Below are 16,365 nucleotides of genomic sequence, written 5' to 3'. Positions count from 1 at the left end.
TCGTCTCAAAACAAAAAACAAAACCAACCAAAAAACGAAATCAAACGAAAAACACAAAACAACAAAAATAAAACGAAATATTTTTTTTCTCTCTATGGATTAAACACTTAAAAAATGTTTTACCGCTTCTATTTCTGGGTCAACGACAATGTTCAGTTCCGTCCAGAAAGACATGTGGGTTTTGGAGAGGGTGTTTGGTTTGGCCTTGCACGCGAATTCCCATTCCCGCACAACCCTCTTCCTCCCTTCCTCCTTCGGATAGCGTCCAGCAGGATTCCGCTGTTTCTCCAAAATCTTTGTCAGGAGAGTCATCCTGACGGTACTTTTAGGAAGCCCATAGATATCCGCCACAATCTGTGACTTTCAGGGTCAATTGCGTGTCAATTCGCAAGTCCATCCAGAACCTGCGGGGACCACGCCCCCATCCTCTCTCCCGGCCTCCGCCCCAGCCCTCCTCCGCCTCCGAGAGTGTCACGTGCTAGACATGGGCGTGAAGACAGTGTCGCCATGTTGATTTCTGCCGCGCTGGCTGGGGAAGGGAGAGGGCGGCTGACTAGCTACCCGTAGTTTCGGCTCCTGTGCGCAAGTGCGGAAGTGCGCTGGCCGGGAGAGAGATCGGTTTCCGGTCAGTGGTGCGGTACTGGGTACCCGGAGACGTGTATCGGACGGTGGGCAGCAGCCATGGCCGAGAGAAAACCTAACGGTGGCAGCGGCGGCGCCTCCACTTCCTCGTCGGGCACTAACTTACTTTTCTCCTCCTCGGCCACGGAGTTCAGCTTCAATGTGCCCTTCATCCCAGTCACCCAGGCCTCCGCTTCTCCGGCCTCCCTGCTCTTGCCCGGAGGTAATAAGGGGAGGGCGGCCCCGTGTGTGGTGGGAGGCGGGCGGGGGACGTGCAACCGCAAGGGTCAGACGGGAGGTTTCCTTCTGCCTTGAGCTACCCTCTGGATAGCTTGCCAGGATCATTAGTGGCCAGGTTTGAGTGGGTCGGGGGCTTTGGGATCTTGGAGGTGGCAGGTGATGAGACTTGCTCTTCATTGCAGAAACCCACTTGTTCCGAGTTGTCCAGAGTGCTGGACATTCATTCGTACCCTGGCATTCCTCAAATCTTTGCTGAATACCCGTTGTTGGTATGCCAGGTGCTGGCAGGGAATTCAAATAAATTAAACAGTGGCCCTCTCCTAGAGTACAGTAGTCTATCTCCCACTAGGAGACTCCTAGGATACGGTAAGATACGTCCTAGGATGGACTGTGCCTCTCTCCTAGGATACGGTACACTGTCTCCTACTAGGAGATTGTTGTGATACAGTAGGATATCTTCTAGGTTACAGTAAGATATCTTGTAAGATGGACTGTGCCCCTCTTCTAGGAGAAGCCTGTAATATTTGTGAAGTAGACATATAAAAGCCTGTAAATATTTGTGAAGTAGACATATAAAATGCATCTCTTTTTTTTTTTTTTTTTTTTGAGACGGCGTCTTGTTCTGTCGCCTAGGCTATAATGCAGTGGCGCGATCTCGGCTCACTGCAGCCTCCACCTTCCGGGTTCAAGTGATTCTCCTGCCTCAGCCTCCCGAGTAGCTGGGACTGCAGGCATGCGCCACCATGCCTGGCTAAGTTTTGTATTTATAATAGAGACGGGGTTCCACCATGTTGGCCTGGATGGTCTGAATCTCCTGACCTCAAGTGATCCGCCTGCCTTGGCCTCCCAAAGTGCTGGGATTACAGGTGTGAGCGCTCGACCCATTCTTCATCTTTCAAGACAATACACTTCTTCCAAGAAGCTTTTTCTTGTTCTCTTAGGCCCCGACTCCTATGTGCACTCCTAGCTCTTTTTTCATATTTGTGTTATTGTCCAGGGAGATTGCTTTTTGATGATTATGTAGCATCGCCCAGAGCATGGTGTTTAAGAGCACAGACTGTCTGTATTCTAGTCCTTGCCTGCCAGTAACTTGCTGTGTGACTGTAGGCATTTTACTTTACCTCTCTGTGCTTCAGTTTCTATATACGTGTAGCCTCACAGAATTGTAATTAGAAATGCTTTTATTTTTGCAAAGCGCTAAGTATACTACCTGCCAGACAGTGTGATTTAATGTTTGTGAAATAAACACACCTGCCTCTCCATTTGGACTGCAGTCTTCTTCAGCAGCTATGACCTAATTGCCTTTTTATTTCCAGGATCTTGTTTAGGGCCTAGTACATAGATCCTCTTTGGATGCTGAGTTTCCAGTGAATAATTTATTCTTGTTTGAAGGACTAAAGACAGTTTCATGGAGAAGTGAAGACAGGCACACTGGGAAGAGCTGTACATGAAGGTTCCCCTGCCCGTGTGTTATGTTTCTTCTTGATGCTTGTCACTACCTGACATGTACACATTTGTTTATTCCATTGCACTAGGATGTAAGACCATGAAAGCAAAAACTTAGTTTTAGTCACGATTATATTCCCACTGCCTAGAATGGTGTGTGGTATTTAGTAGACCGATTATTCAGTAGATGTGTTTTGAATGAGTGAAAGGATGGGAGTCAAAATGATGTCTCATTTTGACCTGTGGTTGAAAGGTTAGGTGTTGCTGTCTTTGGTGAAGAACCAGCATGGTTGGAGCAGAATGCTGTGGGAGGATGCAGGAATAAATAAGGCTGTACTTGGGGTTTTCTAATTATCCTCTGCACCATTAAAGTTGTTTGGTTATGTCCGTCTTCCTTACTATGTAGTATTTGGTTTGCGTGTGTCACTGTGAATTCATGCCAAACATTTTCATTGTTAAGGCTAGTATAGCTACACCTGTCTTTAATGCTTTTGTTTCTTGGAGACAGTCTCTGTGTGTGTGTGTGTGTGTGTGTGTGTGTGTGTGTGTGTGTATGTGTGTGAATATTAATAGTTTTTAGAACTAAAATTCATCTCTAAAAATCTCAGAAACCCATTCAGAGAATTTCCAGAGACAAAAGAAGAACCCGTCTCCTTGGAAGCAACAGTTAATCATATAAGTGAAAGAGAGACACAGGAAGCAATTTCATACATTCAGCAGACATGGAAGGCCTGGCACAGTGGCTCACGCCTGTAATCCCAGCACATTGGGAGGCTGAGGCGGGTGGATCACCTGAGGTCAGGAGTTCAAGACCAGCCTGGCCACCATGGCGAAACCCCATCTCAACTAAAAATACAAAAGTTAGTTGGATGTGGTGGTGGGCGCCTGTAATGCCAGCTACTTGGGAGGCTGAGGCACGAGAATCGCTTGAGGAGGAGGTTGCAGTGAGCTGAGGTCATGTCACTGCACACTCCACCCTGGGCGACAGAGTGAGACTCCATCTCGAAAACAAAAACCAGACATGGATTGAGCAGTTTCTATTTGCCAGGCACTGTTCCAGAACCTGGGAGACACAGAAGAGCAGACAGCCCTGCCCTCAGTGACTGCACAGTATGTGTGTATACACACACACCCACCTATGTAAGCAATTGTGATACAGGTTTAGAACAGTTAGAAAGAGGGATTGATAGATGGCTATGAATGCTATGGGTCCCAGGCTGGCTGAGCGGGGGAATGGATGTCCCTTAGGCCTTCAGGGCCTCTTAGGGGAGGTGATTCTTGAGCTGAGTGTTGAAGGATACATAGAAGTGAGGGAATCACATATGCCTGGAGAGACAGGCATATGTGAAGTCTGAAGGTGTGAGAAAATCTGCAGATTTGGGAGGAGTTAGTGGTTGGTGGAATGGGACAGGGATGGATCTCATCCCTCTCTCCTGTCCCTTCACCTTTGTCTCCTCTCCCCTGTGTCCTCTGCCCCCAGTAGATCACTTTGACCAGAGTGTTTGCAGTGGAGTGGCCTCAGTGATCTATGGGCCACATATGCCATACTCAGGAGGAGTTTGTAGTTCATCTTGTGGGGTGTTGGGGAGCCTTTGAAGGATTTTCAATAAGGCAGTGAAATTAGACGTGTGTTTGAGAAAGACTGGAGTTTTCTCTAGTTACACTGGAGTAAGGTTGACTGTAGCAAGAGGATTCGGTTGGGAGGCATAGTGAGAGGCTGGCAGTGGCTATGGCAGTTTAGCCCGAGTCAGCCACGTTGGGTGTGAGGAGCAGGGAGCAGATGTGCGAGATGTGTAGACTATACACAGTTGTAGAGACTCACAGAAGACCAGAGTGTCAGCTTTGTCTGTCAGCACAGAGGCCCATTTTTGTTTAGTTTTAGACCGAAGACTGAGCTCTGTACCTGGCACAGAATGCATCCTGAGTAAATATTTCTTGAATAAATATTTGAATGATTAAATGAAGGGTTTGAGAGAGAGGGAGGAGTCTCAGACTTGAGGTTTCTGATTTGAATGTCTGAATGGATGTTGGCAAACATCTGTGGAGATAGTGAAATACGGAAAAGGGAGCACGGAGGTGGGTAGTTAAGATAAACTCCGTTTTAGGCTTACTAAGCGTGAGGTATATGTGGCTGAATCTGCCAAAAACATTGAGGAAGTAGTTGGAAAACAAGTTCTAGAACACATGAGAATTGTCTGGGTTTATGAGAGAGTTGGGAGTGTCACAAATATACAAGTGCCTATTAAAGTTGTGGCTTTAGATGACATGTGTCCAAATGAAATGAGAAAGTGCCCCTGAGGTGAGGGTTGCAGTATGTGGAGAGCATTTCATTTGTAGTTGATGCTAATCAGAAAAAAAGTTTCTCGGACTAAACTAAAGAAAAAAGTTTTTCTAAAGGATGAAAGATACCACTGAGGTTTTTTTTTTTTTTTTTTTTTAATGCTTTTAATTGTTGGGAATGAACTAAGAAATACAGAGAAGTCCAGCTGAGGGTCACTGACCTGAAAAGAGGGGTGGGAGCTGGAAATATATCAGAGAAGTGGAATGATACAAGCAGACACAAGGCCTTGTGCAGCAAGGGGTATTTTATTTTTAGTTACAAAGAAACTATCAAGAGGAGTATTTTGAATGGTGGAGTATTTTAGTTAAACTGATGTGTGTGAATTATGAGAGCTCAAGAAGCTCAAGCCCTAGCCTCAGCAGAGGTCAAGAAGCTTGGAGCCCAGAGCTTGGAAGAAAGCTGCCTTTTGGCAGGTCTGCAAGGGCAGGGACCAAAGTGTGCCTGTGTGCTGTGAGTCAAGCCCTCTGATGGCTTCCATGCCTCCAGCAAGGAGGTAAGAGGGAATGAGGCCGGAGCAGGGAAGACTAGGAGGAGGAATATGAAAGCTACAAGCTAGGGAACATAAAAGTTTAGTAAGGAATAATAGTAAGGTGGACTTTGAGGTGATATACAGGGAAAATGCTTTTACTTTACAACTTGGTAGTAGAACAGAAGCTAAATTGTTTGGAGTTGTTAATACCCACAGTGAACATCAAATTGGGCAAAGGGATGAGAGATCTTCTCTTGGTTAGAAAGTGACCTTTTCAGCAATTTGGTATTCTGTAATGGTAAGTCTGTGATAGTGCATGATTTTAGGGAATGGCAATTAATGGTTGAGCTGCTTTGCCCTGGGAATACAAATACCACGTGTTCATTTGTACAATAAGTGCTTTGTAGGTAAGATTCCTGACACATCCCTTCTTGTCAACAGAGTTATCTTTAGTCTCTCGTTATCACTATAGAAATAAAATTATACGTATTTGGGTAGTAGAGTAACAATTGAATTATTTCTTACCAAGAAAAAGAGATAATAATATGTAAGGCCGGGCATGGGGGCTCATGCCTGTAATCCCAGCACTTTGGGAGGCCGAGGCAGGCACATCACTTGAGGTCAGGAGTTCGAGACCAGCCTGGTCAACATGGTGAAACTTCTTCATCTCTACTGAAAAAAAAAAAATACAAAAATTAGCTGGGCGTGGTGGTGGGCGCCTGTAATCCCAGCTACTTGGGAGGCTGAGGCACGAGAATTGCTGAACCTGGGAGGCAGAGGTTGCAGTGAGCTGAGATCACGCCACTGCACTCCAGCCTGGGCAACAGAGTGAGACCCTGTCTCAAAAAAAAAAAAAAAAAAAAAGTAAAAATAGTATAGATTTTGTTTCTATTTTTAAAAACGTATATACAAATATATATTTACAAAATAAATAACAAATAACTATTTGTATTTATTTTGAAAGCATGGAAGGGTGTGTAGCAAAATGTTAACAGTGTTAACAGTTTGATTGTCTGTGGGAGGTGGGCTTATGAATGAATTATAATTGTTTCCTCTTACGTTTTCTTATTCGTGTTTTCTAGTTTTTCATTTCTAAGAAGTAAGTTTTCAAAGAAAAAAAGAAAAAACTGTTTTTTTTTCTGTAATGCAGAAATAGCAAGTTTGAAGAACAAATAAGGAAGTATAATTGCTAGCCCTTCCTTACAGAATCGCATCTGCGGAATGATAGAGTACCCTTTAAACCACATGCTCTCCTGTTCCGTTTCAGAGGATTCCACAGATGTTGGTGAGGAGGACAGCTTCCTTGGTCAGACTTCCATTCACACGTCTGCCCCACAGACATTTAGTTACTTCTCTCAGGTATCAAGCAGCAGTGATCCTTTTGGGAATATTGGACAGTCACCATTAACAACTGCAGCAACCTCAATTGGACAATCAGGATTCCCCAAGCCCCTGACTGCTCTCCCATTTACAACTGGATCCCAAGATGTCTCGAATGCATTGTCACCATCCATTTCAAAGGCTCAACCTGGTGCTCCACCTTCCTCACTGATGGGAATAAATTCTTATCTGCCTTCTCAGCCAAGTAGTCTCCCTCCTTCACATTTTGGGAACCCACCCCAAGGAATTCCCCAACCAGGATACAATCCATATCGCCATACCCCTGGCAGCAGCAGGGCTAATCCTTACATTGCACCACCCCAGCTGCAGCAGTGCCAAACACCAGGCCCTCCTGCTCATCCTCCACCGTCTGGACCCCCTGTTCAGATGTACCAGATGCCTCCAGGATCTTTGCCACCGGTATGGAGACATGATTTTGTGTCCTACTTATTCATTCTGTTTCTTCTTTCTCACCTGAACCTATGTTTTAAAAAACATTTCACATCTTATAATCAATATGATGAAAAATTAGTTTCAGAGGGTATTCTTTGTAAGCTACCTGAAGTAAACATTGTCTTAAAGGTAGCTTATTGGATGGCTCATATTTTAGTGTATATTACCTGTTTATTGAAGTAGTAACTGATTTTAATGAGTTAGCTACATGTCAGTATTTCCAGATTTTAGAGTAAGGTAAAAATAAGTGTTGTCTAGAGACATAGGAGAATTCAAGCAGTTATTGTCTTAACAGACCACTAGTTTCTCATCTTTCAATTACACTAGTCAATCAAAACACTCAATTACAGGGACTAAAATTGATTACTTCAGTAATTTCTTTATATTTATGGAGTTTGGATCTAGTTAGGTCAAACTCTATCTAGGGAGAGTTGGTGGAATAACGTATGCATTGGGTAAATTTTATGAAATTCCCTTATGCATTTTCCCCAACTAATTGTTCATTTGATTTCCAAAGAAAAATCAACAGAATTAAACAAAAAGAGAAATGATTAAAAAGAATTAAGAACCCATTTCAGTGTGGTGGAGATAGCAGTATTGTGATCAGAATGTAACTAACTTTTCTGTTAGAGATAGAAAATGGACTCTGTTTTATCATTTCATTTAAATCATACTGATACACAAATTTTTGACAATGTTGGATTTTGGCATTCTGAAAAGTAACCAAATTCATAGCATATGGTATATAGTTAGTATTTTTGCTAACTATAACAAACTAATTGTAGTTTGTTGCTTAAATTTTTAAAGAGGTTTTTAGATAAAAGTTTAAAAAATGATAATTTCAAACTTGAAGAAAAGTTGCAAAAATAAAAAGAGTACGAAGAACACTTTAATATCCTTTACTCAGGTTTTCTTATCATTAACATTTCATCCCATTTGTTTTTTAATTTGTGCATGTGCACACCCTGGTATATATGAGCCCTCCCCCTTTCCCCCATCCCTTTCTCCTGCCCCTTCCTCCTGCTTCTCCTCCTGCCCCTCCCTCTTCCCTCCCTTCCCCCCATCGTTTTTTTCTCTTTCTATATATATGCAGTTTTGGGGGGAATATTTGAAGGTCAATAAAATACATTATGATTCTTTACTCCTAAATTCCTTGTGTACATTTGCTAAGCATAAGGACATTCTTATGTGCACAGTGCAGCTATGGATCTCAGGAAGTTGAGTGTTGACATAATACTTCAAAATGATTTTTTAGAAATTATATATGTATGTATATGTACACGTGTGTGTATGTATGTGTGTGTGTGTGTGTGTATATATATATATATATAAAATTTTTTTTTTTTGAGGCCAGGTCTCGCTCTGTCACTCAGGCTAGAGTGCAGTCGCATGGTAATGGCTCACTGTAGCCTTGAGTTCTCAGGTTCAGATGATCCCCCTACCTCAGCCTCACCAGTAGCTGGGACCACAGGCACATGCTGCCATACCTGGCTAATTTTTTTTTTATGTTTTGTGGAAATGAGGTCTCACTATGTTGCCCAGGCTGGTCACAAACTTCTGGGCTCAAGCAGTCCTCCTGCCTTGATCTCCCAAAGTTCTGGGATTATGGGCTAAAGTATATATTTTTTTGAGACTGGGTCTCACTCTGTTGTCCAGGCTGGAATACAGTGGCGCAATCACAGCTCACCTGCAGTCTCAAACTCCTGGGCCTCAAGTGATCTTCCTGCCTCAGCCTACCAAAGTGCTGGGATTACAGGTGTGAGCCACCACACCTGTCCCAAAATGGTGTCTAATTAAAAAATTTAAAAATAAGTATAATCTGATTTTAAAATCTTTTTTTTTTTTTTTTTTTTTTTTTTGAGACAGAGTCTCGCTCTGTCGCCCAGGCTGGAGTGCAGTGGCGCAATCTCGGCTCACTGCAAGCTCCGCCTCCTGGGTTCACGCCATTCTCCTGCCTCAGCCTCTCCGAGTAGCTGGGACTACAGGCGCCCGTCACCACGCCCAGCTAATTTTTTTGTATTTTTAGTAGAGACGGGGTTTCACCGTGGTCTCGATCTCCTGACCTCGTGATCCGCCCGCCTCGGCCTCCCAAAGTGCTGGGATTACAAGCGTGAGCCACCGCTCCCGGCCTTAAAATCGTTTTTGTAGAAAATTTGAAAAATGCAGAATACTCAATTTAATAAAAAATGTCCATAGATAACCACTGTTTTCATTTTGTTATATGTCTTTTTTTGGCAAACATATAGTACCTATGGTTTCTGTAATCTATTTTTTTGTGTGTGAACATACTTTAAATGTTACTAAGATTTTTTCTAAAACATTAAAATTTTTTTTCTTTTTCTTCTTTTTTTTTTTTTTTTAAGAGATTTTGGTGGGGGGGTGGATCTTGCTCTGTCATCCATCCAGGGTGGAGTGCAGTGGTGTGATTACAGCTCACTGCAACCTTGAACTACACTTCAGCCTCAGGAGTAGCTGGGACTACAAGTGTGCCCCACCATGTCCGTGTGATTTTTACATTTTTTTATAGAAACGGTATTGCTGTGTTGCTCATGTTGGGCTCGGACTCCTGGCCTCAAATGATCCTCCTTCCTTGGCCTCCCAAAGTTCTGGGATTATAGGTGTGAACCATTGTGTCTATCCTCTAAAACTTTTTTTTTGTTTATTTTTTTTTTTTTAGCTATCTTCTGCAGAAAGGATATAAGACATTTTTAATGGTGCTGGAGAATCTAGCATTTGAGTGAAATATTACTTAATCAGGTTTCTGTTAGACATTTTGATTATTTCCAGTGATTTCCTATTTTATTTTTTTTTTTGCAAACATTCCAAATTTATTAGCTATGATTTTATAATCAACATTATTGAGGTATAATTTACATACAGTAAAAGGCATCCATTTACAGCATACAATTCGATTTATTTAAAGTGTACAATTAGCTGAGTTTTGACAGTTGTACACACCAATTTCCTATTTTAAATAACCTTTTGATGTATATCCTTGTGGGTAAATTTTTATTTTTATTTTTTATTTATTGTTTGAGACAGAGTCTCACTCTGGCACTCAGGCTGGAGTGCAGTGGCGCAGTCTCAGCTCACTGCAACCTCCGCCTCCCGGGTTCAAGCGATTCTCCTGCCTCAGCCTCCCAAATAGCTGGGATTGCAGGCCCGTGCCACCATGCCCAGCTAATTTTTGTATTTTTAGTGGAGACAGGGTTTCGCTATGTTGGCCCGGCTTGTCTCGAACTCCTGACCTCAGGTGATCTACCCACCTCAAGCCTCCCAAAGTGGCAGGATTACAGGCATGAGCCACTGCGCCCGGGCTATTTGTTTTTATAATTCTATCTTTAGGATAAATTTTTAGAAATGGAATGAGTAGGTCAAGGAGTAGGCACATTTTAAAGGTTAGATAGGCCGGGTGTGGTGGCTCATGCCTGTAATCCCAACACTTTGAGAGGTCAAGGCGGGCTGGTCACCTGAGGTTGGGAGTTCACAACCAGCCTGACCAACCTGGAGAAACCCTGTCTCTACTAAAAATACAAAATTAGCTGGGTGTGGTGGTGCATGCCAGTAATCCCAGCTACTTGGGAGGCTGAGGCAGGAGAATCGCTTGAACTCGGGAGACAGAGGTTGTGCATTGCGCCATTGCACTCCAGCCTGGGCAACAAGAGCGAAACTCCGCCTCACACACACAAAAAAAGGTTAAATAAATCATGGGAGATTTATTGCTAGATTGATTTCTATAAAGGTGTTAGTTTACTTTGTGTTCTGTGAGAAGGTCTGGTTCACCTTGTAATTGATTTTTTTCTAAATTTTTAAATTTTTAATTTTTGTGGGTGCATAGTAGGTATATATGTTTATGGGTTACATGAGGTATTTTGATACAGGCATGCAATGTGTAATCATCACATCAGGGTAAATGGGGTATAGGTATCCCTCACCTCAAGCATTTATCCTTGATTTGGGGTTTTGTTGGGTTTAAAAATTCTTCTTAAAATTGCTTTGGGGTCTAGTTATTACACTAAATAATTGTCCATATATACATGTAGGATGATTACTACTAACATCAGTTTGGGTGTGAAGCATATTCAGAATTCTTTTGGATAAGCATGACAGTCTTAACTTTGCCATCCCCTCCAGGTTCCTCCTTCAGTGCAGTCACCAGCACAGCAGCAGGTACCTGCCAGACCTGGGGCTCCCTCTGTTCAATTGCCACCTCCTTTTCTACTTCAAAACCAATATGAGCCTGTTCAGCCCCACTGGTTTTACTGCAAGGAGGTAGAATACAAACAACTGTGGATGCCTTTTAGTGTGTTTGACTCTTTGAATCTTGAAGAAATCTATAATTCAGGTAAACATTGGTCATACATCATTCATATCTGATTTTAGGAAGAGAAGGAATGAGTATTTATCCATGATCTATTTTCTGTGACTGTCAAATTCCTTAATCTTTATAGACTCCAGACTCCGTACCTTAAGATGATGATATTAATATAAGTCCTGAGTTACCTGGGTAAGATATTTGAAGAAATGTTGTAGTAATTTACTTCGTAGTTTAAAGGTATTTTGAATCAGAGAAGTTGAGCAGTTCATATAATCCAGGTTTCAATTTTTCTGTTTCCCTTATTCATTTGTAGTTATGGGGGCATTTATAAAGGGCATTCTGTGGAACTCCCCATTCTGGAGATGCTCTGTGAAAAAAGGGTTCCCTGGTCAGATGAGTTTTGGAAATGCTGCTCACTGTATCTAGGTCTTGAGAGAGATGGTGTGCGGGAGTGCATTAATGCTTTGAGAAGTCCTGCAGTGTAGAAATGTGTTTCTTTGTTTATCCTGATATATTTTATCACTGTATTATTGTATGTAGATATTATTTTTCTGATTAAAAAAAAAATCCATTAGTTCTTTGAATTATGTTTTTAAAGTTTGCCCTGGCTATTTCTTTTCTACTTAAGAGTCATAATTTTGAGCAGCACAGATTAATCTTAAACTTCTATTTTGAAATAAAAATGAGCCTAGTTTTTTGTCTTTAAAGATTGAGTAGTCACCATATTCATTATTTATTATTTTATTTTTATTTTCTTGAGACAGAGTCTCACTCTGCTGCCCAGGCTGGAGAGCAGTGGCGCAATCTGGACTCACTGCAACCTCTGCTTCCTGGGTTCATACTATTCTGCCTCAGCCTCCCAAGTAGCTGGGATTATAGGCATGCGCCACCACGCCTGGCTAATTTTTGTATTTTCAGTAGACAGGAAGGTTTCACCATTGGCCAGGCTGGTCTCAAACTCCTGACCGCAAGTGATCCACCTCTCTCAGCCTCCCAGAGTGCTGGGATTACAGGCATGAGCCACTGCGCCCAGCTGATTATTTATTATTTTAAAATATGCCTTGCAGCAGTCAGGAAAAGTGTTAATTTTGTTCTCTAGTTCAGCCAGATCCAGAGAGCGTGGTTCTTGGCACGGATGGAGGGCGCTACGATGTTTACCTCTATGACCGAATAAGGAAGGCTGCCTACTGGGAAGAGGAGCCAGCTGAAGTGAGACGCTGTACTTGGTTTTACAAGGGGGACACAGATAGTCGATTTATTCCCTATACTGAGGAGTTCAGTGAAAAACTAGAGGTACGGGTGCTTTATTTCTTTATGAGTTTCTTTAAAAAATGTAGGTCCTGTATACATTGGTGAGTAACATCATTCACAGTGGAGCTGACTTTATTTACAAGACAGCTTGTTTTGATGCTGTTCACAGAGAAGATTACTTTTTAAGTGGTGTCATCACTCATGAGGTGCTAATCGTGGCATCTGTGTCTAAAGATAGAATATGATTTACAGAGATACATCACAGATCTAATAAGGTGCTTGTGTCAAGCCTTCAATAGAACCTAGGCTGCTGGGATTTGTTGTTGATAGAAGATGCCAAGCATATGGACATTTTCAAATTAGTGTTCAGTAAAAGGCTTGAAATTAACCTCTGATTTGTGAAAATAAATAAATAGAATTGGAAGAAGTGTCATGAGTTTTATTAGCCATCTTAAATCTATAATTTCTTCAAGAAATTATATGTTGTCTTATATAATTGTGTTAAATGCTTGTGTTAATTCTACTTAAGAGTTGAATGTTAGATATTTGAAATACGTTCAATGAATTCAGTTGCATAGATGGGAAATGAGATACAGAACATTTTAGTTAACTTCTGGCTGGGTGTGGTGGCTCGTGCCTATAATCCCAGCACTATGGGAGGCCAAGGTGGGCAGATCACTTGAGGCCAGGAGTTTTGAGACCAGCCTGACCAACATGGTGAAACCATGTCTCTACTAAAAATACAAAAACTAGCCAGGCGTGGTGGCATACACTAGTAGTCCCAGCTACTCGGGAGGCTGAAGAGGAAGGATCACCTGAGCCAGGGAAGTCAAGGCTGCAGGGAGCTGAGATCATGCCACTGCACTCCAGCCTGGGCAATGAGAATGAGACCCTCCCTCAGAAAAAAAGAAGTATATATTTATGTGCATATATATATGTGTGTGTGTGTGTGTGTGTGTGTATATATATGCGTGTATATATATAAAGAAAAGAGTGTAAAGGAATGCTGATATCTATAGCTTAATTTTAGATATAAATAAACAAAGATATATTGTAATTTTTGGTAGGCCCCTATGAAGCTATCATGTCCCCAGATTAAATGTTTAGTTTTACTGTTTTGAAGCTGAAGTATGTATTTTCAAGTCCAAGCAGTGTCTGAAAGTCTACACTTTATCTTAACCGTATTTGATTTTATATGGGTGACATAGACTTTGAGGCGGGATAGATACCCACATACCGACCGTTGCAGCAACACATGGCTACCTAGGGAGACCTTAGCTTTTGTTCAGCTTCCAGGAAACTCAAACCAGATCAGGGAAGAGGCAGAGGAGGTTAGGAAGTGAGAAAGCTGATAATAGAAAGGGAACAAGATGATACGTATTACTCAGCATCGTGTTGGTGATCCTGTCCTGTCAGAGCACTAAGACAAAACAATGGAAAGGTTGGAGACAGAGAACACCTTTAATTTGATGAAGACATGATTATTGTCTACGTGGAAAATCAGGAGAACCTCTAGAAATATTATTAGCACCAATACAAGAGTTTTTTTGCAAGTCTGTGTATATAAAATGAACATATGTAAATTAGTCACATTCCTGTGCCGTAGAAATAACCAATTAAAAATAGAAAAAGAAGGTACTATGTATTTATAACAGAGAGACTATATATTTATAAAACTACAGGCAATGTAGGAAAAAAGTCCAAGAAAAGTACCTGTGAACTTTATGGAACACTGAAGAATGTAAAAGGTGACCTCAAGAAATGGAGCTGGGCTGGGCATGGTGGCTCCTGCCTGTAATCCCAGCACTCTGGGAGGCCAAGGTGGGTGGGTTGCTATTTCAGCTCAGGAGTTCCAGACCAGCCTGGACAACATGGCAAAACCCCATCTCTACAAAAAATACACACAAAAAAATTAGCCGAGTGTGGTGGCCCATGCCTGTGGTCTTAGCTACTCAGAAGGCAGAGGCAGTAGGATTGCTTGAGCCTGGGATCTTGAGGCTGCAGTGAACTGTGATCGTGCCACGGCACTTTAGCCTGGGCGACAGAGCAAGACCTTGTCTCAGAAAAAAAAAAAAAAAGAAATGGAGCTAAACATTATGTTCATGTAGGCACTATCATAAAAGATGTCAATTCTTCCCAAATTATCTGATAAATTTTAGGCAATCCCAATCAAAATTCACATCAGGGTTTTTTTTTTTTTTTTTTGGTAAAATTTGCAAGCTGCTTCTAAATTTTTTGTGGAAGATCAAAATGTCAAGGATAACCAAGACCATTTCGACAATGAAATGTGGAATCTTTACCAGATAATACTTACTATAAAGCTGTGGATTGAAAGGGAATATGAAGTGAACATAATTTATTTGGCCGGGCGCGGTGGCTCACGCTTGTAATCCCAGCACTTTGGGAGGCCGAGGCGGACGGATCACGAGGTCAGGAGATCGAGACCACGGTGAAACCCCGTCTCTACTAAAAATACAAAAAAATTAGCTGGGCGTGGTGGCGGGCGCCTGTAGTCCCAGCTACTCGGAGAGGCTGAGGCAGGAGAATGGCGTGAACCCGGGAGGTGGAGCTTGCAGTGAGCCGAGATTGCGCCACTGTACTCCAGCCTGGGCGACAGAGCGAGACTCCGTCTCAAAAAAAAAAAAAAAAAAAAAGAAAAGAATTTATTTATTTATTTTTTAAACAGGATCTCACTCTGTCCGCCAGGGTGGAGTACAGTGGCGCGATTTCAGCTCACTACAACCTCCGCCTCCTGGGTTCAAGCGATTCTCCTGCCTCAGCCCTCCGAGTTGCTGGGATTACAGGCACCTGCCACCACGCCCAGCTAATTTTTGTATTTTTAGTAGAGACAGGGTTTCACCACGTTGGCCAGGATGGTCTCGAACTCCTGACCTCAGGTGATCCGCCTGCCTCAGCCTCCTAAAGTGCTGGGATTACATGCGTGAGCCACTGCACGTGGCCTGAAAATAATTTTTAAGATGGTGAAAGTTTTCTTTCTTTAATCGTTGTTTGTGGCCTTGCTTTTAGAAATTATAAATTATATTTAAAGTTTTTTTTTTTTTTTAAATCGAAGAGGAGGGTCAGAAGTACAGAAGACTAGGCTGGGCATGGTGACTTTCGCCTGTAATCCCAGCACTTTGGAGGCCGAGGCGGGCTGATTGCTTGAGATCAGGATTTTGAGACCAGTGGCTAACATGGTAAAACCCTGTCTCTACTAAAAATACAAAATTAGCCAGGTATGGTTATGCATGCCCGTAATCCCAGCTACTCAAGAGGCTGAGGCAGGAGTATCACTTGAACCTGAGAGGCGGAGGTTGCGGTGAGCTGTGATCACGCCATTGCACTCCAACCTGGGTGACAGAGTGAGACTCCATCTCAAAAAGTACAGAAGTCTGATGAAGAGGAATTGTTACTCAATGATTGTCCAAGACACAAAAGGAAATACTTCTATTTTCACACGACTGTCAAATACTCACTGTTACTAGTTTTAAAAAAAGACTTTGTAACAATTTTTACTTGTCAATTAAAAAAATAAATGAACAAAAAAAAGGACTTGTGGATATGCCAGAGGCTCCCCCTTACTTTGTGTTGAATCTCTCCCCAAGAAGTCCTCAGATTTGTGCTTTATAGAAACTAGAATAGTACGATCAGCCCTCTGTATTCACAGGTTCCACATCTGCGGATTCAACTAAATACTCTGAAAATATTTAGAAAACAACAACAATAAAAATAACACAGGCTGGGCACGGTAGCTTATGCCTGTAATCCCAGCACTTTGGGAGGCTGAGGTGGGCGGATCATCTGAGGTCAGGAGTTCGAGACCAGCGTGGCCAATATGGTGAAACC

The 16,365-nt window shown here is 42.2% G+C and overlaps 2 protein-coding genes across 4 annotated transcripts in view; one reads left to right on the top strand and one right to left on the bottom strand.

Moving 5' to 3' along the window:
• MCMBP (minichromosome maintenance complex binding protein) overlaps positions 1-351 on the bottom strand; it is a 61,964-nt gene extending 61,613 nt beyond the window's left edge. The window contains exon 1 of the mRNA XM_055247286.2: positions 124-351. The gene's annotated coding sequence lies outside the window, so the exon portion shown is untranslated. The remainder of the gene's footprint in view (positions 1-123) is intronic.
• Positions 352-458: 107 nt separating this feature from the next.
• SEC23IP (SEC23 interacting protein) overlaps positions 459-16,365 on the top strand; it is a 49,778-nt gene continuing 33,871 nt past the window's right edge. Inside the window, exons 1-4 of one of the 3 annotated variants that reach the window (XM_055247226.2) lie at positions 459-844; positions 6,385-6,917; positions 11,085-11,295; positions 12,368-12,561. In XM_055247226.2, the coding sequence (XP_055103201.2) occupies positions 682-844; positions 6,385-6,917; positions 11,085-11,295; positions 12,368-12,561 (1,101 nt within the window). In that variant the 5' untranslated portion in view covers positions 459-681. The remainder of the gene's footprint in view (positions 845-6,384; positions 6,918-11,084; positions 11,296-12,367; positions 12,562-16,365) is intronic. The other 2 variants (XM_063625114.1, XM_063625123.1) reach the window with 2 other exon arrangements.

This window comes from Symphalangus syndactylus, chromosome 2, assembly GCF_028878055.3.
Source record: "Symphalangus syndactylus isolate Jambi chromosome 2, NHGRI_mSymSyn1-v2.1_pri, whole genome shotgun sequence".
NCBI lineage: Eukaryota > Metazoa > Chordata > Mammalia > Primates > Hylobatidae > Symphalangus > Symphalangus syndactylus.
This window is presented reverse-complemented; position numbering and strand designations above follow the sequence as displayed.